A 24,256-nucleotide genomic window follows, 5' to 3' on the forward strand; every position below is an offset into this window, starting at 1 on the left:
CTTGTTCCAGATGAGGTAACCTGCCCCTCTAGAGTCTTTACCTCAACCAATGGAACTTCTTTGAGGAGTAAAACTGTAACTTTTTAAAATAAACTGCTAAAGGAGATGAGTTATTTCATCAAATTCACTGTGATATTATGTTGCTGAATTAAAAAAGGCTAAAGACTTGTATTAGAGGTCAACTCTCCTAAATGACTTTTTTTGCAGTGTGGTAGTCATGTTAGTCCCAGGATATGAGAGGGACAAGGTAGATTAAATAATTTCTTTTATTGGGCCAGCTTCTGTTGGTGGAAGGTACAAGCTTTTGAGCTACACAGGTCAGGGGAAGCTCTCCTCACTATAGAATCTTAGCACCAACACAAGTAGCCAGTTAGCAGCACTATTGGCTAACCCTGTTTATTGATCAGTACTGTTATTCCACAATGTTCTGTGTGCCTCACAGAATATACACACTCATTCTCTTCCATGTAGAAATTACAGGGTAAAAAGAGTCATGGAGAACATAGATGTGGAACCCTCTGAATGAGTAATCAAGGGTTAACAACATAATGTCACATGGTTACTTAGTTGTTATGCACGTCTTGCTCCAAAACATATTCCACAATATGCTGAAAAACTTTTTATTTATTTGTTCCTGTCCTGCGAATAACTTTTTCTTACTCTTTCAGTGGAGGAAGACACAGAGGAGAGTTCAAGATCAGGCAGAGAATCTGTGTCCACAGCAAGTGACCAGCCATCCCACTCATTGGAGAGACAGATGAATGGAAGCCAAGATAAAGGGGACAGAAAAAAGGCTGGAAAGGACAAGAAGAAAGACCGTGATAAAGAGAAGGATAAAATTAAGGCAAAGAAAGGCATGCTCAAAGGCTTAGGAGACATGTTCAGGTAGGTGCTATGCAATCAAAGATTATGGGAATGTAAAAAAATGGAACTTCATATTTTGTATTCTACTAATTTCAAAGGCCCCAGTTGGGAATAAGGCCTCTTTGTGCTAGCCATTCTGCAAATATGTATTTCACTACAATCTCCCAGCTACCAAGAATTTGAACATACCTTTAAAACACCATGTTGTGTACTTCTGTGATTCTATGCCAAGGGCTGGTCTACACTGGTGGGGGGTATCGATCTAAGATACGCAACTTCAGCTACGTGAATAGCGTAGCTGAAGTCGAAGTATCTTAGATTGATTTACCTCGGGTCGTGACGGCACGGGATCAACGTCCGTGGCTCCCCGTGTCTACTCTGCTACTGCCACTCACTCCGGTGGAGTTCCAGAGTCGACGGGAGCGCGTTCGGGGATCGATATATCATGTCTAGATGAGACGTGATATATCAATCCCCGAAAAATTGATCGCTACCCGCCGATATGGTGAGTAGTCTGGATGGAGCCTAAGCTTCCTCAGGAGGCAGTGAAGAATTTTGCAATCTGAGGAAGGGACAGCTAAGGCATCATTAAGCCACCTTTGTGACCTTCTTATCAAGGCCCTTTCTGGGAGCAGGAGTGGTCCCAGTCATAACTTGAGAGAAACTTGTGGGCCTATCTAAGGCTGCTCTATGGGCCACAGTGTTGTGCGCTTCACACCCATGCTGCCTCCAGCATGAAGTCTACTCCCTATGCCAGGGCTTGCAAGTAGATCCTTGGAAGACAGTAAGGGTGGTGATCCACTTCAGTTTGTATGTTGAGAGAATTCTCTCCCAACTGGAATTCGGGCTTTGAGAGATGCTTTATGCCACTGTGATCCTTCCACTCGCTGTAAAGGGGCCAGAGCAGAGGTGAGGATCCCACCTGCTGTCTCCATCTGGATATGACAGTCGTCCAAAGAAGATTTCATCACAGTCTGAGAGAGAGATTTAAGTATGGGTTTAGTAAGTTTAGTTCCCATAAGTGGTCGAGGGAAAAAGTAAGCAAAACCTTTCGTCTAGCTAGCAAGGGTAAATAAAGTTCCATGACAGAGGTAGTGTCTGTCTTTTTGTGTGTGTGCAAAAGTTCATTATTTAAAACAAAATTATTCATTATGTAATTAGAAGTTGAGTTACTGGTATCATTCTTATGGTTCATTAATAATAATTCACCATGAAAAGGTACAGCACTTCAATTAAGCTCAGTGAAAATTTAGTACCTGTAACATTTCTGATTCTATTAGGAATTCATTAAAGGTAGGTTCTCTCTATAGCTTGACAGTTGTTTTGTGTCTCTGAATTATACTGCAGAATTAGTTAGCTTGTCATTTTTTTACAGAAAGCTAAATTATAAAATCAAGTTGTTTTGAAGTTGCATGTATTTATCTTAGGGGGAAGTAAGGCTTTGTAGTTAAGGCATGAGAAGTGGGAAACCAAGCAATCCAGGTTCTGTCCTCAACTTCGCCACAGACTCCATCTATGACCTTGGTCCTGATTTTCAGAGGTGCCAAGCATCCACAATCCTGCTGAGATCAGTCGGTGCTACAACACATACCTCTCAATCTGCCAATGCCCAAGTTTGGTATGCAGCATGTGATAAAGGATCAGAATGAGGAGTACACACAAATTATTCATGCAGGAAACTTTGTTTCTTTAGTGTCAGTAACTTTTTCTACAGCCACAGTTTTGTAATTCTTCATTTCTGATGTTAAATCACTTTCAGTAACAGACTTGTGTGGAATGTATATAACTTGGGGAGTAAAATGAGTGATGTCCCTTGAAATGAGGGATTTTTATAAGGTATGGGTCAACTTAGACCCTCTTGCTTCGTTCGAGTTTTACTCCTCTGTAAAATGATGGTTCAAATACCCACTTCATGGGGATTCTTTGAGGCTAGTGGCTCAATCTTGCAAGGCAAAACGTATAGGTAGACCGCCTGCGTTCACCATCGAGGTAGTGGAGCTCCATGTGAGTTCAGGGGTCCTTTTGTATGTTGTAACTTGCAGAATGTATAGAGATTCATAAAGATATTATGATTCTGCATCATTTGGAGGTCTCCAAATGAAAATTGCTGTAGAAGAGGGACGCTTTCTGATAGGAATTTTTATATGACATCAACAACTATATATAAAATCAACTTGATTGTGTCATATACATTAAGCATCTCACCAGGACATCTTTAATTTGGAAAACAACAGTAATTTGGCTCTTGAAAAAGGATCATGATCCTCTTGTCTTTTTGTGTTCATTTAAGTAATTATCTCTCATACTCTTGCAGTGCTTAGATTTGCTTTGTTAATTCATTCTCCATAATTTTCTGAGTGATGAAATGTGTTGCATTTTGTAAGGTAACAGTTGCCATTTTTTATTAATATTTGGAGACATATACCTATCTCATAGAGCTGGAAGGGACTCTGAAAGGTCATTGAGTCCAGCCCGTGGCCTTCACTAGCAGGACCAAGTACTGATTTTGCCCCAGATCCCTAGCTGTCCCCCTCAAGGATTGAACTCACAAACCTGGGTTTAACAGGCAAATGCTCAAACCACTGAGCTATCCCTCCCTACTTCTGCCTGCTACATGCGTTGTATTTCTACACATCTGATGCAGTTGATAGTTTGGTAACTGGTGAAAGAGCATACATATGGTAAATAGAAAACCAATAACAATGATACAAATGATACCAATAACATTTAATATTTAAGCCATAATTAAAATATAGTTAGGTGTTTTGGTGCCTCACAAAATTCTTAGTATTTCTCCATCTCTTTCCTCCCCTTCCCCTTTTGCTTTTTTTCAATGCACTTAACTTATCTTAAGATAATTTTTCTTCATTACATTGCATGGACAAGAACACTTATGGGATGGAATTACTGTAACTGACACTTTATTTCAGTGTCTGTATTTAGCCAAGGGGCTTTTTATTGCCTATATGCAAACTGACAGCTCGTAAACTGGCGCCTACATAATGCACAAAAATAAGTCTGCTTCCCCTCAATTAAAATCTCACGATTTGGTACTGGGATCTTCATTAAATTGTAGTGTAAGATGCAAACTCCCACTAGAGACCATAGGTTACATGTCTCCCTCTTCAGCACAGAATCATTATTTCCAAAAATTCCCGTTAATATCCTTACTGCAAGTTTGAAGTAATAAATAAACCTTTTAAACACTTACATTATTTTGCCACTTTTATGAAATAGAAGAAAGAAATTTGGTACAACTCAGAATGACTCTATCAGGATTAGAAATTAAGCGTCCAATTCTATAATCCCTTCATATGCAGAATTCCCATTGATTTCAAAGGAGTTCTGTTCACAGAGAGCTTGAAGGATCAGGCCTGGGTATTCTAATGATCACTCATTCTAACGTGTGCATTTCTGTGTTTATACGTATTTTTTTTGAGGGGGGGAGGCGGGAGAGAATAGTGTAAGTAACTTATTCAATTGAAAAGGTGATTCAGTTCAAAATTATTCCTTTACACCAAAGCTCATATTTAAATACAGGATACTAATATACACTTGGAACTGTGTTCAGTAAAAAGGCCTCTGTTGCCTTGGTAACTTATGCAAAATATTGAAGAATCAGCTTCTGGGGCCTGGTATACAAGCTGGAAGTATAGTTTTTACTAAATTCAGATGTTGTTTCGCTGGCATTTATGTTTCATTATTGGAAACGCCCAGAAGATTGTACACTATTCTATTCTGTACAAGTTCATCACCGAGGTATCTGAATACCTCCAATACACATTTAGCAATGTGACTAGCTTCTGCTGTGTGCAATTACTTCTGGGGAGAGGACTGGAAAAGGAAAATTGCATATGGATTTTCTCCCTAATGTCTAGTGTGCTTTTATTTGTGAAAGTGAGATAGGCTATGTTTGCTCTGCCCTTGGAGTGCAAAGCAGTGAGTACTGAGATTGTTCTTAGCTCCTGTGTTACAAGTTATGGCCATAGTATCACCCATGCAGTTTTGCCATAGTAAATGTAGCTACTTAGAAGACCCTGCTTCTCCTCTGGGCATCAAGTTGAATGTAGTTTCCATAAAGGTGGTGAGCTGTGTTAGTCAGGATCAGGTACACTAACATCCAGCTCAACTTGATTCCCTGGGCAGGATCTTGAGCATGGTTCTGTAATACAGTGGCATCACAGTTTAAAAGGTGGCTTAGTACAAACTCAAACTGGGTGACTCCCTTTTAAGCCATGGTGAGTTCTTTAATATGATTTATAGGCCTCATCTTTTCCCAAGGGAGTTGATGGCCAAGCACCCATTGGTTTTCATGGTAGCAGGACTGGGCCTAGCAAGTAGACAGGGACAACTGTTCAGTCTCAGGAAAGGAGAACAGATCTTCAGGTTTCATGATGCTGGTAAAGAGAACAGATAAAATGTTCTTATACCTAGACCAATTTAGCAAAAATGAAATAAAAGCATTGCACATTAGGACACAGAAGCTGATTTTTCCAGCCTTCAGCGGTTCTTGAAGCAGTGAAGCCGCGGTTTCCAATCACATCTGGTTGCAAATATAAATTAAGGGGAGAGGGAGCCTGAATCAAATGCATGATAAGAGAAATGGTCTGAATGTAAATAGGCATCAGCATTTATAGGTATGAAAACAGGTTTGAAGCTTGCCAAAAAAGGTAAGTGGGTGTCTGTGTGTGACATGCAAAAAAGTATTTGTTTTTTGGAAGCTGTTCATGAAATGAATATTATTTAACTATGAAACGGGTAGATAAGGATATTATGATATAAATTAATTATGCTTGCCTGTGTTCGAACTAAGGCCCCAATCAAGTGAGCATACACCTTTACAACTTTAAGCACATGGATTAGTCCATTGAAGTCAATGGGAGAGCACCATCTGTTTAAAGGGCATAAGTAAAGCTCTGACCGTACAATGCCAAGCCTTCATCTCATCTCTCGACTATTGTAGAGCACAGATGGGTAAACTGTCACATTGGAAAGCCAATGCAAATGCAATATTCCCATATTACCATTAGAATCTAATCCTACAATTACATTTCAAATGATTACTGGGAGCCTTACAGTGTTGTTTCATCCCGTTCTGCAAGAGGAAATAGATAATTTAGTTTGAAACCTTGTTTAGCTGAAATCAGATATAGTGTTGTCTTTTTTACACAGCCGTTTCCAGAGTGCACTGAACATGTCCAGATTCATAAATATATTATTTGTAGCTTTGAATTACACATTTCAACCACATTAGCCATCTGAGACCTCTGACTGGGCATTTGGGAGAATAACATACACAGATTACTATTGTCTGTTACATAGCTTCCTGGTTGAGCTGCCTACATCATGTTTTTCATTTAGTTGTCATGGTACCTGAGAAGAGACGAAAAGCCAATCATAAGTATTTTTTCTTGCAAAAAGTTTGAAGACCAGTTTGAAATGAGCATTTTCTGAACATGTAGGGTTAAATAAGTCCTTGTATAAGTGTTTCAGTTAAAATTTCAGTCATTTCAAATATTTAATAATTAGCCTCCATATTTTCAAACTTAATATTTTCTTTCTTTTTTCAATCTTTACCAACCATCGCCAGACTTTTAAAGGTGAACATATATGGCAGAAGTGCCTAATGCTCTACAATAGTATTGAAACACGCACAAATCAAAATAACTGGAAAGCACACCAACCTTCGTAGAGATTAAAAAAAAAAAAAGTGATCTGATCTAAAACATCCAATAACTTAAAAAAGAGGCAATAAGGCTCACTGAATAATAATGCCTTGTAGCAAGAAGTAAAGCTTGCCAAACCATGGCTCTGGTAAACAATTAAGGGGAAACAAGTTCCAGTGGTTGGAATTTGTCAGCCAAGAACATTTTCTGTCCCTGCTCTCTAAAGGCTGTGTTCCCAGCACAAGCACCAGAGAGCTCATTCTCATAGCAGGACACTTCAGGCCTTGAAGGTTGTCACTGGTACCTTGAACTACACCTGAAGCAGTATTAATATTCAGTTGGGAGCATGGTGCGCAGGCACCTACCCCACCGAAACGTTTGACTGGTCTGTTCTGAACCGTTTGGAATTTTCAGAAGCTTGACAAAGGCCGCTCTATATCTAGCTCATTACCGTAATCCAGCTTGGTTGTAGCAAACTGTGCATAACTGTAGCAAGGTCCACATCTAGTCAGCCACAGATAGAAAAATGTATAATGGGGCATTGCTGCTATCAGCATGTCCAAAACCAGTCAGGAATCTAGTAGAACCCTAACTAAATTACACAGGGAAAGGGTTGCACTATATTTCTCCCATTTGTGATAGAGGAGGCACAATCCTCTTCCGTTATGCTGGGGGAATCCTATTCATGACCCACCAGCTTGTCTAGGTTCCATCTTGTCCAGATTGCTCTGATCCTGGTTCAGATTTCTGTTAACTACTGAGAACACACAGAAGCATCAGTCTTCAAAAGAAATCAGCCATAGAGCAAATGTTACCCTGATATAGATTACCCAGAACTTTTATTTTGATAACTCTCATTCAGAGAATTTTCTTTTTCTTCAATTCCTACTTTTTAATTAAAAGTAAATATGGACATAAAGAGAGAAGGTTTAATAAAGCTAACGAAAAGCCTGGCATGAAAATATTTATGTTCTTATTAGACAACGAAAACCATACCCCCTCCGACTCTCCTCTCCCCTCCCCTTTCTTTTCATAGTCTCATCTCTTGTCCTTCTCTCCGCTCCCTTTTGGCAATTATAATCAGTTGTTTTGTGGAAAATAGACTTTAACATAATGGTGTTTCATTGCTTGCTTCTGAAAATATCAGGCGTTATAGTTATTTATGACTGAGAAGTAATTGGTGCATATGTGTGTGGTTTAATGTAGCAAATTTCTCATTTGCTAACTGAACAACCTCACATAAACTGGCAGTGATTTAAAGAATGCAGTTACAGTAAGTGAGTAGTAAATGCTATCCCTTTTTAAATGACATACAAAAAGTACTGGTGTGTAATTGTGAAAGATGGATATAAAATGAGAGATTAACATAATCTTATGTGGCTTTCTAGTTTGTCATTCTGACAGTAAACAGTGGTTTTGCTCTATGGATTCTTACCACTTGATTTTTCCAAAGTAAATCTTGAACTTGTAAATCTGATGTGGGTATAGTGTATTTTTTTTAATTTGAGTAGAATCAGGGTTTCTGTTTCTAACACACACAGAAATAGGTGTCTGACCTGTTACCAAAGACAAGTCCATAGTAGCTGATAACATATTCTCCCAGTATTCTTCCTTTGCTTGTCAATATGTTTAAATAGAGAACCTCTGACATCTGCAACATAGTGTCTGACTGCAAAGCAAGCAAAAGGAGGTGCATAGCATGACAGCTGAGTCTTCTAAGACCCTTTCTGACATTCCTTAATGTTTCTTTTCCAGATCTGCAGTGTGAATATAGAATGGACATGTCAAGGATGACACCTACTTTATAATCTCTGTAAAGCAAACCTTTTCATAAAATAATTTGTTGACAGTTTAGATATTCTAAGTCAATTTCAATTCTAGTCTATATAGAAAATGGGAATTTTTTCTGCAATTGATGTGAAAATTGAAGGCTATTGACTATTCAGTCCCTAACAAAGTATGGTAAATAAATACTGTCTTCAGTAGTGAAGGATCTGTTAATGACATTCATTGCAATGTGTGCTGGAAACGTTTCTTTTGAGAGGTTAGTTTGCAGCTGATAGTGGCTGGATATCTGTAATATAGGCAAAATAGTTCAGAGATGCTTTGATTCTATACTTTGTTTTTAAAGCTGTAGTCTTTCTTTAAAATTCTGGTTGAAAATAGTTTTAAGAATGTTTTGTATTTGTTAAAAGAAAATGAATGTAAAATTGTATTTAAAAAATGGAATAGACTGAGTCAGATGACTGTTGAACTACTTAGGTTGACATTTGCTTGAGTGATCAATTTCTAAGGAATAGAGTTTTAACTTAATATTGCATTTCACTTCTTATGAGCTTTGATCTGTATTCATAGTGTGTTGGAATGCTAATGCCTCCTGTTAGTACTTCCTTGTGTTATGTTAGAGAATAAAATCATTACATTTGTAGTAAACACTTGTTTGCACAGGAAATACCTATGTGGATTAGCCTGGGGTCATGAACAAAATGATTCCTGTAGATCAGTAGTGCACAATTAAAAAGACTGTGTCTATAAATACAGAGCACAATCTGTGAAGCCCTTGAGCCTAGGTGAAATCTACATGGATGAAAGTGTAGAGAAATCAGCTGCTGTACTAGAGAGTAGCAAATGTTGAACCTGTCTTTCAAAAAAGGTGTGAGTCATGATCCTGGGAGTTACAAACCAATGAGCCATATGTCAGGATCAGGTTAATTGGTTGAAATAATTAAAGACAGAGTTATAAAACACATCCATGAACATGAAACGATAGGGATAAACCAGAAGGATTTCTGTAAAGGAAAATTATTCCTCTCCAGCCAGTCCTAATTCTGAGTGTCATCACAAAAAGAGTGGATAAAAAAGAACTTATTGATATTTATTTGGACTTTCAAAAAGCCTTCGATAAAGGCCGTCCAAGATGCTATTAAGGGAACCAAGTAATCATAAATAGTCACAGGAAGAAAGGTAAAGTACTGTCTTGGATTAGAAACTGACCAAAAGACACAAACGAAGAATAGGAGTAAATGATCTGTTTTCAAAATGGGAAAAGGTGGTTACTGTAGAGTGGCCCAAAGAGCCATACCAAAACCAGTGATTGAAAAACTCATACACATTGCTGAACAACCACCACTCAGGAAAAAGGTCTAGATGTCTTTGTGAACAACTTAATGTAAACTTCTAGGAATTGCACAGTGGCACTCAAAAGAAGAAACAATGGGGCAGACAATAATACTGAAAATATTCTAATGCCATTGTATGTACATGCCCTCACTTTGAATACTGTTTTCGGTTGTGGTTGTCCAACCTGAAAAATTATGTGGCAGACAATGTGACTAGAGGCATAGAAAGACTTCTGTTGGAAGAGATATTTAAATGATTGGGACTTTTTGGAAAACAAACAAATAGGAGGAAAATGATAAAAGTATACAAAATAATGATTAGCATAAAGTACACTTCCTTTTTATTATCCTTTCTCATAATACAGAGCACGGGGATGTCTAAAGGAATTGAAAGGCAACAAATGTAAAACTGATAAAAGGAAATTCTGATTACATCACACAAGTTTCATTGGCCTGGTCTACACTATGCGTTTAAACTGAATTTAGCAGCGTTAAACCGATTTAACCCTGCACCCATCCACACATCGACGCCCTTTATATCAATATAAAGGACTCTTTAAGCCGATTTCTGTACTCTTCTCCGAGAGGAGTAGCACTGAAATCAGTATTGCCATGTCGAGTTAGGGTTAGTGTGGCTGCAAATCGACGGTATTGGCCTCCGGGCAGTATCCCACAGTGCACCATTGTGACCGCTCTCGAAAGCAATCTGAACTCAGATGCACTGGCCAGGTAGACAGGAAAAGCCCCGCGAACTTTTGAATTTCATTTCCTGTTTGCCAGCATGGCGCTCTGATCAGCCCAACAGGTGGCGATGCGGTCCCAAATCCAAAGAGCTCCAGTTGGACCTACGGAGATACTGGATCTGATCGCTGTAATGGGCGAGACAAAATCTGTTCTATCAGCAGGCTCCGTTACAGAGATGAAATGACAAGCATTGAAAAAATCTCCAGGATATGATTGAGACGACAGCACAGCTGACTGATCTGTGACAAACGTAACGGAAAACGCCAAGAATAACATGGCCGCTCGATGAAGGGATGGAGGGGTCCTCTGGGATCCAGCATATCCCACGTTCTCGCCGCTCTCGAAAGCATTGGCATTCTTGGCTGAGCTCCAGTGCCCTGAAGGGTCAAAAACATTTTCCCTGGGTAGTTTCGGGTATTGTATTCAATTTACACCCTCCACCCGCCCTGAAAGCAAGGCGAGAAAACGTTTTCTCGCCGTCTTTTTCCCCAGGTTCTATGTCTACTTCATGCCTGCTGGTAGACGGGGTGCTGCAGTTGACTGAACACGGATCCCCTTTCCCGTGGCACAGTACAATATGACTGCTATTACCAATTGTTATCATCAGCCCAATGACTGCTCCTGGCTTAGGCCTCAGTGCAGTCGGCAGGGCGGCTGTGTAAAAGGGAATGATCCCGGCGTCTGTCCGGCAGTGGTACGAACGGCTGGGTAACCGTCTTCATCATAAGCAGCTGGAGGGCTGCAGCTCCATCAGCCCCACCCCCGTCATGTTAAAAGAAAGATTCTGTACTGCCTGGACTATCACGCAGCGCGGAGCTGCCTCAGACCCCTCATTTTCTCTCTAAAAAGATTCAAATGTTTCTTATTCCTGCATTCTTATTACTTCATCACACAAGTGGGCACTGCCACGGTGTAGCCAGGAGAGTTAGGGACGAGGGAAGCAACGGATGGTTTGTTGCGGGGCACTCCCTAGAATGCATGCACGCTCTCCATTTCTGCGGGATCCCTGGCTTCTGACACGGCGTGGGCTGTGCTCTCCTGCGTTCTCTACTGTACAACTTACCCCATATTCTAGCAGAAATTGACTTATTTTAGACAAAACATAAAGAGGGAATGACCCAGGAGTCATTCCCATTTTTGTCATGCGGCCCCTTGCGACTCAGCAAATGGCCAGCCACACGGAGACCCAATGCACAAGCGCAGAGGTAAAGACATGACTGAAACATCATCTCATCACCAATTCTAATGGGAAAACCGCTGCAATAGGGATGGTGCACCATCTCTGCTACCTTGAGCAAGGGCATAATGATGCGCTGTTGGTAGCGTGCAGTACCGCGTCTGTCAGCAGCATCCCAGTACACATACGGTGACAGTGACAAAAGGCAAAACGGGCTCCATGGTTGCCATGCTATGGCGTCTGCCAGGGCAATCCAGGGAAAAAAGGTGTGAAATGATTGTCTGCCATTGCTTTCACGGAGGAAGGATTGAGTGATGACATTTACCCAGAATCACCCGTGACACTGTTTTTGCATTGGGATCTCAACCCAGAATTCCAATAGGCGGGGGAGACTGCGGGAACTATGGGATAGCTACGGGATAGCTACCCACAGTGCAACGCTCCGGAAATCGCCGCTAGCCTCGGTACATGGACACACACCACCGAATTCATGTGCTTAGTGTGGCCGCGTGCACTCAACTTTATACAATCTGTTTTACAAAACCGGCTTATGTAAAATCGGAATAATTCCGTAGTGTAGACATACCCTTTGAGGTACCTCGAACCTCAAAAATGTTGTTTGGCTAGTGATCAGTAAAGTAAAAATGATGTTTCAGTGTTAACTCTGAAATTCCTCATTTTGATCTCAAAGCATAGGACTTAAATAGGACCTTTAACATAATGAGGTCAGTCAGTCACTAAAGGAGAGATTTTATATTCCTTTTTAAAAATAAGTTGTTTTAAATTCCCTCTTCACATTTTGTATATTTGTGAGCAGTGTTTCTATAACGTGTATACACTGGAGCTCAGCTAATTCATCTGTCAGCTCAGAAGGGACAACTTGTTAAATATGGCTTCATTCCAAAGTGGTAATGGATTATGTAGAATATCATATGTTAAAACTTCTTTCAAGGATTGTTTAGAGTGGCTCCTGCATCCAGGAGCTTGCCCCTCATCACCAGTGTGAAGAACTGATTGGAATGCACTGCAACAGACCTGACATTATATGTTAGCGTGGCCCTTTTTATGGCTTTCAGGTAAGCATGTTTGCAAAGTTGCAGTAAACCTTTTTAATGTGCAACAATGTTTCAGCAGCTAATGTGGTATTCTGTTGCACATTAACTTTTGCTGCTTATGTGCAAATTTACAAAAGATAGGAGCAAACAAATGTTACTGTTGTTTGTAAAGTGGATCCTGCTGCAGTGTGTTCACTTGATCAGCAGTTCTTGCAAAGCATGTTTGGGCTAGCTTCTGATATGATTCTTGAAAGATCACTTCCTCAGAAAATATCCTTATAGATTCCATATATTCCAGCACCTCTTTCAACATCTTTGTTGCCTCTTAATTTACAGATCTAGTCAGATTTTTTTTTAATTTTCTTTTAATAAATTCATGTTAGGAAGTTAAATACACCTTTAAGTCATGCAGTGGAGAGCAGTGCTACTTGGCCCAGAAACACTATCCATAGATCTACTGAGATTTGTGCTTTTTTAACGTATAATACTGTCATACTATTATAGTGGCTACTATAGTGTCTTTCCATGCTCTATTGTGAATACATCTTTATGGTTAGTACTTATATACATTATAGTTCCACAAAGCTAAATTTATAGGGATATTCCTTGTTAGAATTAGGCACTGTGGTGCCAAAATCCCATTAATAGTTGATAGGATTTAGGATCCTAAGTGCTAAATCGTTTTTGAAAATGAGATTTATATGTCTCAATGCCTAATATTTAAAAAAAATTGGGGTTTGGTCTTTGTAACTCAGTTTCCCCATCTGTAAAATGGGGATAATCCCTATCCCATTACTGTATTTTATAGTTCTTTCAGATCCTGTGATGGAGAATACTTTTGCAGTGCAAAATATTAATAGGCTAATAACATACAGAATTTACAACTGCTGAATACTTGTGTTAAGTTTTGTTTGTTTTGTGGATTGCTTCATTTCTAAATGTCTGGAAATATTTGTATATTTGCTTTTTTTAAAAATTATGCTAGGTAGCTAGCACCCAGTAAGAAAACTTCAAATCGGAACCAGAGTTCATGGATCGGCTATATACATTCCATATAAAAGGGTTAATATAAAAATTAGTAAGCCCTAAGCTGCATCAGTATTAATGAACACTGCAATAAAGAACATGAATATAGTACACCTTAGACCAATATCAAGGGCCTCTAGCACATTAGACAGGAGCTATACTAACAGTATTTAGAATGCAAGTTGAATTGCTATTAAACATCTCAACAAGAACATCTAATAAATAAGGCTAAGATTTTGTCATGGATATTTTTAGTAAAAGTCACAAACAGGTTATGGGCAAAAAAGAAGAATTCACAGGAAGCCGTGACCTGTCCCTGACTTTTACTAAAAATATACCTGACAAAATGGTGTTCGGTGGATCTCCACACCGCCTGAAGCGGGGCAACTGAGCAGAGGCTAAGAGCTGCTTGCAGCAGCTGGGGGCCACCTGCAGCTCTGGGGACCCCCTGCTGCCCTTGGGGGCCAGGAGCTGTGGGGTAATCCCGTCGGCGGTAGCTGGGAGCTGTGGGGTTCCCTTGCCGTGTCTGTGAGCTGCAGGGCTCCCCGCCGCCCATGGTGTCCAGGAGCTTGGGGGTTCCTCCGCCGCCCCTGGAGACTGGGAGCTTGGGGGTTCCTTTGCCACCGCTGGCAACTGGGGACTCGGGGATTCCCCTGCTGCCCGCAGTGGCCAGGAGTTTGGGGATTCCGGTGCTCAGGGGTCCTGTGCTGGCGGGGGCTCAGGGATTACCCTCCTGGCAGCCAGGGACTCAAGTTCCTGCCACCGGTGGACCAGGGCTCAGGGGTCCCCCCGCCCGTGACCCAGGGCTCCGGGGTCCTCTGCCAGTGGGGACTTGGGGGTTCCCCCACTGTGGCTGGGGGCTCAGGGGTTCTACCACTGGCAGCCTGGGGCTCGGGGGCTGTCTGCTGGCAGAGGCTTGGGGATTCCACCACTAGCAGCCAGGAGCTTGGGGAGTACTCTGCCAGTGACTATTTGGGGGTTCCCCTGCAACCTGTGGGAGTTGGGGGTTCCCACCACTTGCAGCGGCCGGGAGCTCCAGGGGCCACCAGAGGCTCCGAGGGTACCTCACAGCTCTGTGCCCCCACTGGCGGAGAGGAACCCTGCAGCTCCCGACCAGCACAGGTTGAAGTCACAGAGGTCATTGGAAGTCACTAATTCCGTGACTTCCACCATCTCTGTGACTAAATCATAGCCTTACTCATAAATAATTTAAAATATATCCAGCTGTTGTTAATGCTTTTTTTCTTTTTAACCTCTAGTGCTGAAAGTCTTACATTCAGAATACAACTTGGTACTAAAAAGACATTAGTGCTTAGCTGCAGGAGGTCCAGACAAAGAAGCAATTAATGAGTTAAAATATTTATTTTTTCTGATGGTACCGTGCAACTAATGATACCCACTGCATTATCTTCAGTAAAATGCAGGAGTCTCCAAAGCAGGATATCTGGATAATAAATCCTGATGATATCAGCAGTCCAAAAAAATGGTTACTGGTTCATTTCTCTTTCTTGGCTACAAAAGTATGAAAAGTGCTTTGGTAATATGAAGAGTTTTGCAAATCTTAGTGCCAATTTCATCTGCGTTTCTTTTCTTGAGATTTATTTTTAGACTGCAAATGTTTCTGTGGGAAGTATGTTTTGAAGTTGAAATAGAAATTTTTTTTAAAACCCTTCATGATGTCGTAGCTCTGCTAATATGTACTGTAACAAGCATAATAGTAGCCCACTCTTGCTAGGCCTAGTACCAGTAGCATACAAATAATAAGAAGAAGATGTCAGAACCCGAAGAACCGTTGAGCCAGGGAGGGGGTTGTTTTGATTTAAATAATAAATTGTTGTTCCTGGGGCTGTTAGACTATTCGTTAAGAAAAAGCAATAGGCTGAGCTCCTCTGCTGTGGCTGTGTATCACATGAGAACAGGAGTTAAAAGGTGAATGTATAAATTAGAGCAGCCAGTTGGCTGTTTTAACCAGGAACTCATCTCCATGGTAACTGGCACTGAAATAACTAAATTGCTTGTAATTCACACCTCTGGTTATTTTGGTGGGGGCTTTGTGTGGACACTGTCTTATTTTGAATTGAGTGTTCTATTTTAATATCTTATTTCTCTGTTAAACTATATCAAAATAGAACATTGCTCATCTGAAGTAAGTATGCACACATAAATAACCTAAGGCATGATTTTCAACTGATTTAGTTATTGCACTTCCTGTTACCATGAAGTCAAATTCTAGCTCTGACTACCAACAGCAGGTATTTCTAGGGCTCAGAACATCTCTAGCCAATTCCCCCTTCTCCCTGGCCAACCTCCAGCACCTGTAGTGGGGGTGGCACAGGAGCCTGTCTGCCAGCTCTGTCCCACTGGTGATTCCTCCTCAACAAAATGATCCTTCCATCGCTGGCTACATCAGCTTTTGAGATGCTTTGCATCAGTGGTGCTCAACAAACATTCCTGTAATACAGAATCCAGCTCTTAATCTTTCACACAGACAATATTTCCCACATGAGGTAACATTCAACACTGCATTCTAGATCTTCAGCCAATGTAAATTTATGTAGCTGCCCAGAAGGCAACAGAGATATGCCAGTGGAGGATCTAACCTTGTATTTGCAAGCCAAAAAAATGTGTCTGAAATGTTTTGTTTTATAGACTTTAAAGCACACAATTTAGCCACTATTCTTTGACCTCCATTTGAGATTTGCACAGGATCATGGACTTCATTTGTATGTAATAAACTAATTTTTTGTGTCTTAGGGCACTGCTTGTCAACCAGGGGTCCTTTGCCCCCTAGGGGGCCTCGAGCAAGTTTCATGGGGGCCACCAAGCAGGCCAGCATTAGACTCGCTGGGGCCCAGGGCAGAAAGCTGAACCCTGAGCCCTGCCACCCAGGGCTGAAGCTGACGCTTGGACAACGTAGCTCTGTGGGGACCCCTGTAGAGTGAGACCCCAGGCAATTACCCTGCTTACTACCCCCTAACGTTGGCCCAGGCTTTTATATGCAGAAGACCCAGTTACTGTGGCACAAGTGGGCCGTGGAGTTTTTATAGCTTGTTGGGTGGGCTTCAGAAAGAAAAGGGTTGAGAACGTCTGCCTTAGGACACCTTATAAAGATGTCCTGCCCACTGGGATTAATCCTTGATTTTTTTTTTTTTTAAATGTATTTTTAAGTGTGGTCTTCATGATTACAAAGTATCTGCCATGTTCAAGTCACATTCAACTTTACTGGTCAAATTGGGGGTGCCCAAAATGTAGCCTTGGGGCATTCTAAAATGTGACCCACTTCTATTCAGGTCATGCAGCTCAAGATGCAGAATGGCATGCTGGGACCTTCAGTCTCCATGAGAGTGCACCTCCATGATGGAGATGAAGGCAGCTACTGATCTTTATTAAAATTAAGCTTGCCCCACAGGTTCCTGCCACGTTGTCTATGGTTTGTGTCACCCTCTGTTGGAAAACATTTGTTCCCTTCCTCATCCCATATCAAGTGTGTATTTGTGAATCAGAGTGAAGGTCCAAAGTGATAACATCTATGCTTAATTTGACCTACAGAGACTATTATCTGGGAAACATGTAACAACAAAGATTTCCAGTAATTGACAGAAAAAAACGCTGACTGACTTTTTAATTTTTTCAGAATATGCAATCTGTAGGGAAGTTTTAATCTTTGGAAGGTTCCACATGAACTATTAGTAGTTTGATTAACCTTTTATGTGGTCATGTAAACTTTCCAATTTTCTTCAGTTTGAGTGTATGGCTATAAAACTTACTTGTAGGAGGAATGTTATTGAGGAGTCCTCATGGTCTAATTAACAAATACATCTCTTAATATTCCATCAAATCAATGTATGCCATTTATATTCTGATGCTAAGTGTGTTTATGTTAAGCATTCGCTGTATCTGGAAAGCTTTCTCTTTGTTACTAAGATGCCAACCAAGCACATGTTGACTGGGTTTTTGTATCAAGCATTTATACTGAGGGTATATAACCCTCAAATGCAAATGTTTCAGTTATAAAGTGAATTTATAAAGACTATTCATAATATTAAGGTCTACTTCCTTTGTTTTTAATATTAAAAAAAATCAGATAAAATTGCCCTTCCAACTCTCATTTTTGCCTTCTCTTAAGTGTCAATATGAATGGATGGGGTTTTATGATGCATATCTCATTACCATTTCTTATAAGGAATGCCTTTGGACCAGTACCAACTTTCTAAATTGTACTGCTTCTTTAGGAAAGATAAAATCATGCTAACCAGATGTGGTATGATTATTTGCCTCTGACCTGGCAAAGTGTTAGGTTTAACAAAAGAAGCTAATAGAAATATTCAGATTGACCCTTCTCATCATGTAGGTTGCTTGGAGCTCAATCAATCTCTCATTATTATCAGAGTTATTCAGGCAGAGGCAGCAGTGCAAGTATTTCTCATGATCAGCCCTTGAGCCAGATGTAATTTGCAATTTGGAGCATTGTATTTTGAAACAATAATGTATTGAAATGAACAGAGCAGGAATTAGAAGTATAGTAGTCAAGAGGACACACTAAAGAGTATCTATAGTGTAAATACACTCTTCAAGCCCTGTAAGTGGACACTGGTGATTTAAAGTCACATAATGTAGTTTTATTAGCACCCAGATTCATCGACAATTTTTAAAATCATCATATGTATAATTGAACAAATTCAACAAAAGAAAATGGCCATGTTGGGCTATGTTTTTGACATTCTCGGCCTTTCATTAGGAGCTGTGATGTGGGTAAAAAGATCCCTTTTAGCTGTGTAGTGAAATCTGAACAAAATAATGTTGAAATGCATTGACATGAAATCTTCTAGAATAATATTTTTCACAAACAGAAAATTCACAGAAGAAAAAATTCATGCAGTCTGTGGAACAGGTAAATTCACTAGTAGTGTGGCACTGAGACATTTAATCAATGACTCCTTCAGAATGAGAATCACACTGCCTTTCAATTTGTGAGTGGAAATTGGCTCACAGTAGATCTCCTCCCCGCCCCATCTTCTATTTCAAATTTTCCAATAGTTGTTTTTACATCCTACTGTTCACGTCTTTATAGAACTCCTAAGTGCTGAGTTACCTGATAAAGCATTACAGTCTTGACTGGTGAATACTGACTATGAGAAAGAGGGACAAAAAGCATTTGTAAATGCATTAAATGACAGTAATGAAAGGATATGTTGTCCATTAAGAGCACGTGACCGATTAAAAGCCTGCTTTAATTTGTCCAGATCGCTCATAAGAGTTATTTTTTAAAAATAAATTTCTGTTCTGTGCCAAACAGCACACACTGAGTTTATCAAACCTGATCTTTCTAGGACCGTCAAAGCTATATACAACCAAATAATGTTTCTCATGTTCATGGATGTATGCCTCTTAAGCGCTTTTGCTACTCTCGAGCAAACTTCCAAATGCATTGCATTTTACAAAATCTCCATTGAACTGTCATGTATTTTTTCTTTGGTTATTCTCATCATTGCTGATTACCAAGATAGTTGTGTCTAAATGGAAGTTTTTTCTTAGTAATCAGTCGCTTTCCTTCTTGATTCATTCAGGGATGCCACAACTCATTGTTTAACAGATTACAGTTCACCACCATGAAGTAAGTAATTTATGGTGTCTCTCACAGTAGATTGTGTTATCACTGAGTGAGTTGGGCAGGAAGGGCAGGCTGAATAAGGATAACATTTCTAGGTCTCTGTTTGCTGACTGGCTGATATCTTCTGTATATTGTGACTTAGAAAATTACCCCTGCCTCTTGTCCCTTCCCAGCCAGTACATGATTTGGTTCGAAAGTGCAGTATTGTGGATTAGATGTTAATTTCTTGCATATTTCTGACTTGCCACAGGGTGTCTTTTTAGTTGTTTGTTGCAACTCTTAATGACAGTGGCAAATAGAAAAGGTCATGATTGTAGGAAACAATGCAAGAAGTTTAACCATATGTTTAACAGTTTACAGAAAGATGGACTCTCTTAACAGAGATTTACTAAAGTGTTACATACTTGATATGCAAATATACAAAGTGTAAGGAGCAAGTGGCTTGGTGTAGAATAATAGTCATTTAACCATATATAGCGTCTTCCATTCCAAGTAATTGAAGCACTTTATTGAAGTTATTGAATTAAGCCCTGTGAGATGCCTTGATTTACTAATCATTTTATGGATAGGCAAACTGAGTCACACAGAAATTAAGTAATTTTCCAAAATCACAGAGGAAGTCTGTAACAGAGCTGGGACTCGGAGCCCAGTCGTCCTGATTTCACAAGATAGTCTTTCCTCTCCAGTATAGTGGATCTAGATTTTGGTTGTGAGAGCATATGATGGCTTGGATACATATAGGGAAAGGAGCACCTAGTGCAGAGGTCGGCAACCTTTCAGAAGTGGTGTATCAGGTCTTCATTTATTCACTCTAATTTAAGGTTTCACGTAATACATTTTAATGTTTTAGAAGGTCTCTTTCTATAAATCTATAATATATAACTAAACTATTGTTGTATGTAAAGTAAATAAGGTTTTTAAAATGTTTAAGAATCTTCATATAAAATTAAATTAAAATGCAGAGCCCCCAGACCAGTGGCTAGGACCCGGGCAGTGTGAATGCCACTGTAAATCAGCTCGTGTGCCGCCTTCACCACGCATGCCATAGGTTGCCTGTCCCTGACCTAGTGAATGTCATGATACATCTCGCATTCTTTGTGGCCTGGAGGGCCCTCTAAGGGTGATGACTGATAGATGCAAAGACCATACTAGTTATCTGTGTTGGTTGCTTGTGTAATAGTGGTCTGTGTTGGTGGTATTCCTTTTCAGTAGACTTTGGAAGTGATTTTCTTGTGGAATAAACTGTGAATCTCAGGTTTTCCTCTGGAGGTATTCTCCATTTGCATGGAAGATCTATGCCACTACAGAGCATGCAGGATCCCCTTACATGCCTCTGCAGCATGAGAGATCTCAATGGCCCATGTTGCCAGGGCCTCCCCTGGTGGATGTTGCATCAAAAAACCCAACCCGGGTGGGTTCTTCATAAGAGGGAAGAATATGTCTGCCATTTTTTTTTTAACATAAGCAGGGAATCCTTGTGGGTTTGAAAGGGGGATGAGAGGATGTGTATCTCAACCATATCACCCAGTTCAACCAGGGATTCCATGGCACCTGGGGGAGAATGATGCTGCAGAGACAGTTCATGCAGAGTCTGATCTGCCTCGGTTTTCTGAGACTTCATGGTTAGTAATGATGGTTGTGCAGAACATGATCATTTAGTCCCACCAGATGTTCTGTATATATGTTGAGAATATATAATACACACATTGCATTAAATGGGAATTTTATTAAATATTAATTTTAAAATTTTGCCAAAGTCTGGAGGACTTATAAACTCTCAAGATCATTAATATTTCAGAGTTAATAGTCTATCATTTTTAAGTTAAGCAGCTGATACTATTAAGCATCTGTTTGCCATAAATCAGGAACCTTTTGTTTTAAGTATCGCATTGGACATTAATTAAAAATACTTTTTATTTTATCTATAAAAAGAGGTACTGTTTGTGTTGTCATTTAGAAGAATTATTACAAATATAAATCTTATGATTTTGCTGACAAACAGGGTCAAAATATTACATAGATTATTGCTAATACCCTTTCTGAGTAGTGGGGGTGTGTGTGTGTGAGAGAGAGAGGGAGAGAGAAATTTTGTCACTGGGAAAAGAGCATGCCTTACTTTACGTCAGAAAGCATCGATAGAATAGCTTGAGACACTTACCATTTGTTAATTTTTAATGACGGTCCTTTGTCTATTAAAGAACATAATGCTACTGAACTTTTTCTGTCTCAATCAATTTTTGTTTTTTTTATTAATCAACTAATGCGTATTTCTTCCATAGCTCTTTATTCTAATGAAATATGTGGATGATTTGGCAGATGGCAATGATCTCATCAGTAACGCATCAGAGTAAAATCCATTTAGCAGATTACATGGAGATTATTTTTGTTGTATCAGAGATATTGATATGTTCTTTCTAACTGACGCTATTCTCAATAGATAACATTTCAGAATTCACATTGCTCACATATAACCATTTTTCATCAATCTGAAAGCAGATCTGTTTTTTTATATATGAAATGAACTCTCTTGTGTATTTATCATTACATTCTAAGGAATTTTTCTCCCCTCTTTTCACTCTTTCCTTATATTGTTGAGCAACTCTGAGGGCCTGATTCTAAGTCCACTGAAGTCACTGAGAGTCTTTCTGTCGAGTTTAATAGGCTTTGGATCAGTCCCCAAATCAGCTGATGGAAAATTCACTCAAGCAAGCGGACGCCAGTTTAGTACAGCTGGGTGACCAACAAAAGGATTTTTGCTATATACTTTACTCTGCTTGGATGGCTACACACAGGTTATCCTAGTCTGAGTTAAAGATTCAGAAGTATAGGACTCTGTTCTCAGACCCTCTTTTTTTTGTTAATAATGCAACAAACTGCCACCATGCCTTTAAGGTTAGCACTTTCTTCTGCTATACTGTAACTTGAAAGGTGACCTGTCTGAAAAGGACACCCTGTTCTAGAACATCATGAAAGAAAAATAATTGATCCTTTTATATCTTTAACTGTCTTGATATTATATGATTGTTGTCATAGGTTGAGCTGAGGTTTAAAACTGTGAGTCTGACTTTGAGAGTTCACATGCATATAGAAATGTTCTCAGACCCTTGCTGCAAAAGGAAAATGAAGAAGCTAAAAATTAATAGAGCCCTGGAGTATGTTAGCAATTAGAGTGAACAAGATATCAGTTGCTCTCTATCATCAGCTTCTCACACTGTTGGATAGATAGGATATTTTTAATTTACACCCCTTATTTCAATCTGTCAGAAAAAATCTTGAAATATTTGTATATGTTCCAATTAGAATAGCATTAAACCATTTTTTAAAACTACACTTTAAGAAGCAGAACTTGGATTAAGGAAACACTAAATAAACTGATTAATGTGTGAGATATGTTCTTGCTTGCTTATGTTATTATTAAGAGGATGTTGTTTACTAATATAATGCATGCCATATCCATCCTTAGAAGAATATTAAACTATGTTTGTAAATAGAAAAAAGTTACATTTAGAATTATTTTAGTATTACCTAGGGTGGAGGGAGTATTACATTTTTGTTTGGTCTATATTTCTCATTGTACATTAAGGGTGTACCTCCAAAAGGAGCAGTGGTAAAGGGGGCATGGTGGCTTCAAGTCACCTTTGTATCTTCCCAATGCTGGGCTGCTCCTGGCATAACATAGACAGCACTGGGGTCCTGTCAGAGTTACAACAGCCTGGCCCTGATTGCCTATGGAGCATAGTGCTGCCTGGAATCTTCACAGCAGTATGTGCTGCAACCCGACCCCTGACGTGCTTCTCTCACCACCAGCCTCTTTCTCCCCTCCCTTCCCCCGCCCCCAATCCCCCAAGCACACCACATATACCAGGGCTTGCAGCTGTCTTCCATGGTTCTGCCTCTGGGGGAATCCTCTAGCCAAATACTGGGGTTTAGTGCTCCTTTACACTGCTTGGGCCCTTTCATCCAGCATATAGGATCCAAAACCTGGATGAAAATCTTACCTGAAATATATAATTTTTCTTGTCTTCTTGAGGGGAGCAACTATTATTTGATACACAGGTGGAGTTTTTTAGAAGATTATAGAACCATAGAAATGCAAGATTGAAAAGAACCTTGAGAGGTCATATAGTACAGTCCACTGTGCTGAGGCAGGATCTAGATCATCCCTGATAGGTGTTGTCTAACTTAAAAGCTGCCAGTGATGGGGATTCCACAAACTTGCTTGGAAGCCAATTACAGTTCTTAACTATACTTATAAGTTAGAAAGTTGCTGTTATTTATTTATTGCTAATATCTAACCTAAATCTCCCTTATTGCAGATTAAGTCCATTACTTCTTGCCCTTCCTCCAGTGAACATGGAGAACAGTTGATCACCATCTGCTTTAGAACAGGCCTTAACCTATTTGAAGACTGTTATCAGGTCCCCCCGCAGTCGTCTTTTCTCAAGACTAGACATACACAGGTGTTTTAACCTTTCCTCAGAGGTCAGGTTTTCTAATCCTATTATCATTTTTCTTGATTTTTTCAGGACTGTCTCCAGCTTGTCCACATCTTTCTTACAGTGTGGCATGCAAAACTGGGCCCAGTACTCCAGTGGAGGCCTCACCAGTGCCAAATAAAGTGGGACAGCTACTTCCCATGACTTACATACGACATTCCTGTTAATACACCTCAGAATGATATTAGCCTTTTTCAATCTGCATCAGATTGTTGGCTCATATTCAATTTGTGATCCATTATAACCCCGAGATCTTTTTCAGCAGAACTACTGTCTAGCCAGTTATTCCCCATTTTGCAGTTTTGCATTTGATTTTCCCATGCAAAGTTTAGTACTTTGCACTTGTCTTTACTGAATTTCATCTAGTTGGTTTCAGACTGGTTCTCCAATTTGTCAAGGTCATTTTGAATTTGAATTCTGTCCTCCAAAGTGCTAGCAACCTCTCCCAGCTTGGTGTCATCTGCACATTTTATAAGCATATTCTCCACTCCACTAGCC

At 39.9% G+C, this 24,256-nt stretch overlaps 1 protein-coding gene and 1 long non-coding RNA gene across 10 annotated transcripts in view; one reads left to right on the forward strand and one right to left on the reverse strand.

The window, feature by feature from the left end:
• Positions 1-24,256, forward strand: part of PARD3 (par-3 family cell polarity regulator) — a 649,228-nt gene that overhangs the window by 469,198 nt on the left and 155,774 nt on the right. For 7 of the 8 annotated variants that reach the window (XM_075062225.1, XM_075062229.1, XM_075062224.1 and 4 more), the window contains one exon: positions 669-885. In XM_075062225.1, the coding sequence (XP_074918326.1) occupies positions 669-885 (217 nt within the window). Of the gene's footprint in view, positions 1-668; positions 886-8,285; positions 8,932-24,256 lie in introns of those variants that run through there. The other variant, XM_075062230.1, reaches the window with a different exon arrangement.
• The window catches only part of LOC142046306 (uncharacterized), a 47,995-nt gene that overhangs the window by 6,490 nt on the left and 17,249 nt on the right, over positions 1-24,256 (reverse strand). The gene's annotated exons all lie outside the window — the stretch shown is intronic.

The sequence above is a fragment of the Chelonoidis abingdonii genome, chromosome 2 (assembly GCF_003597395.2).
Source record: "Chelonoidis abingdonii isolate Lonesome George chromosome 2, CheloAbing_2.0, whole genome shotgun sequence".
Taxonomy (NCBI): domain Eukaryota; kingdom Metazoa; phylum Chordata; order Testudines; family Testudinidae; genus Chelonoidis; species Chelonoidis abingdonii.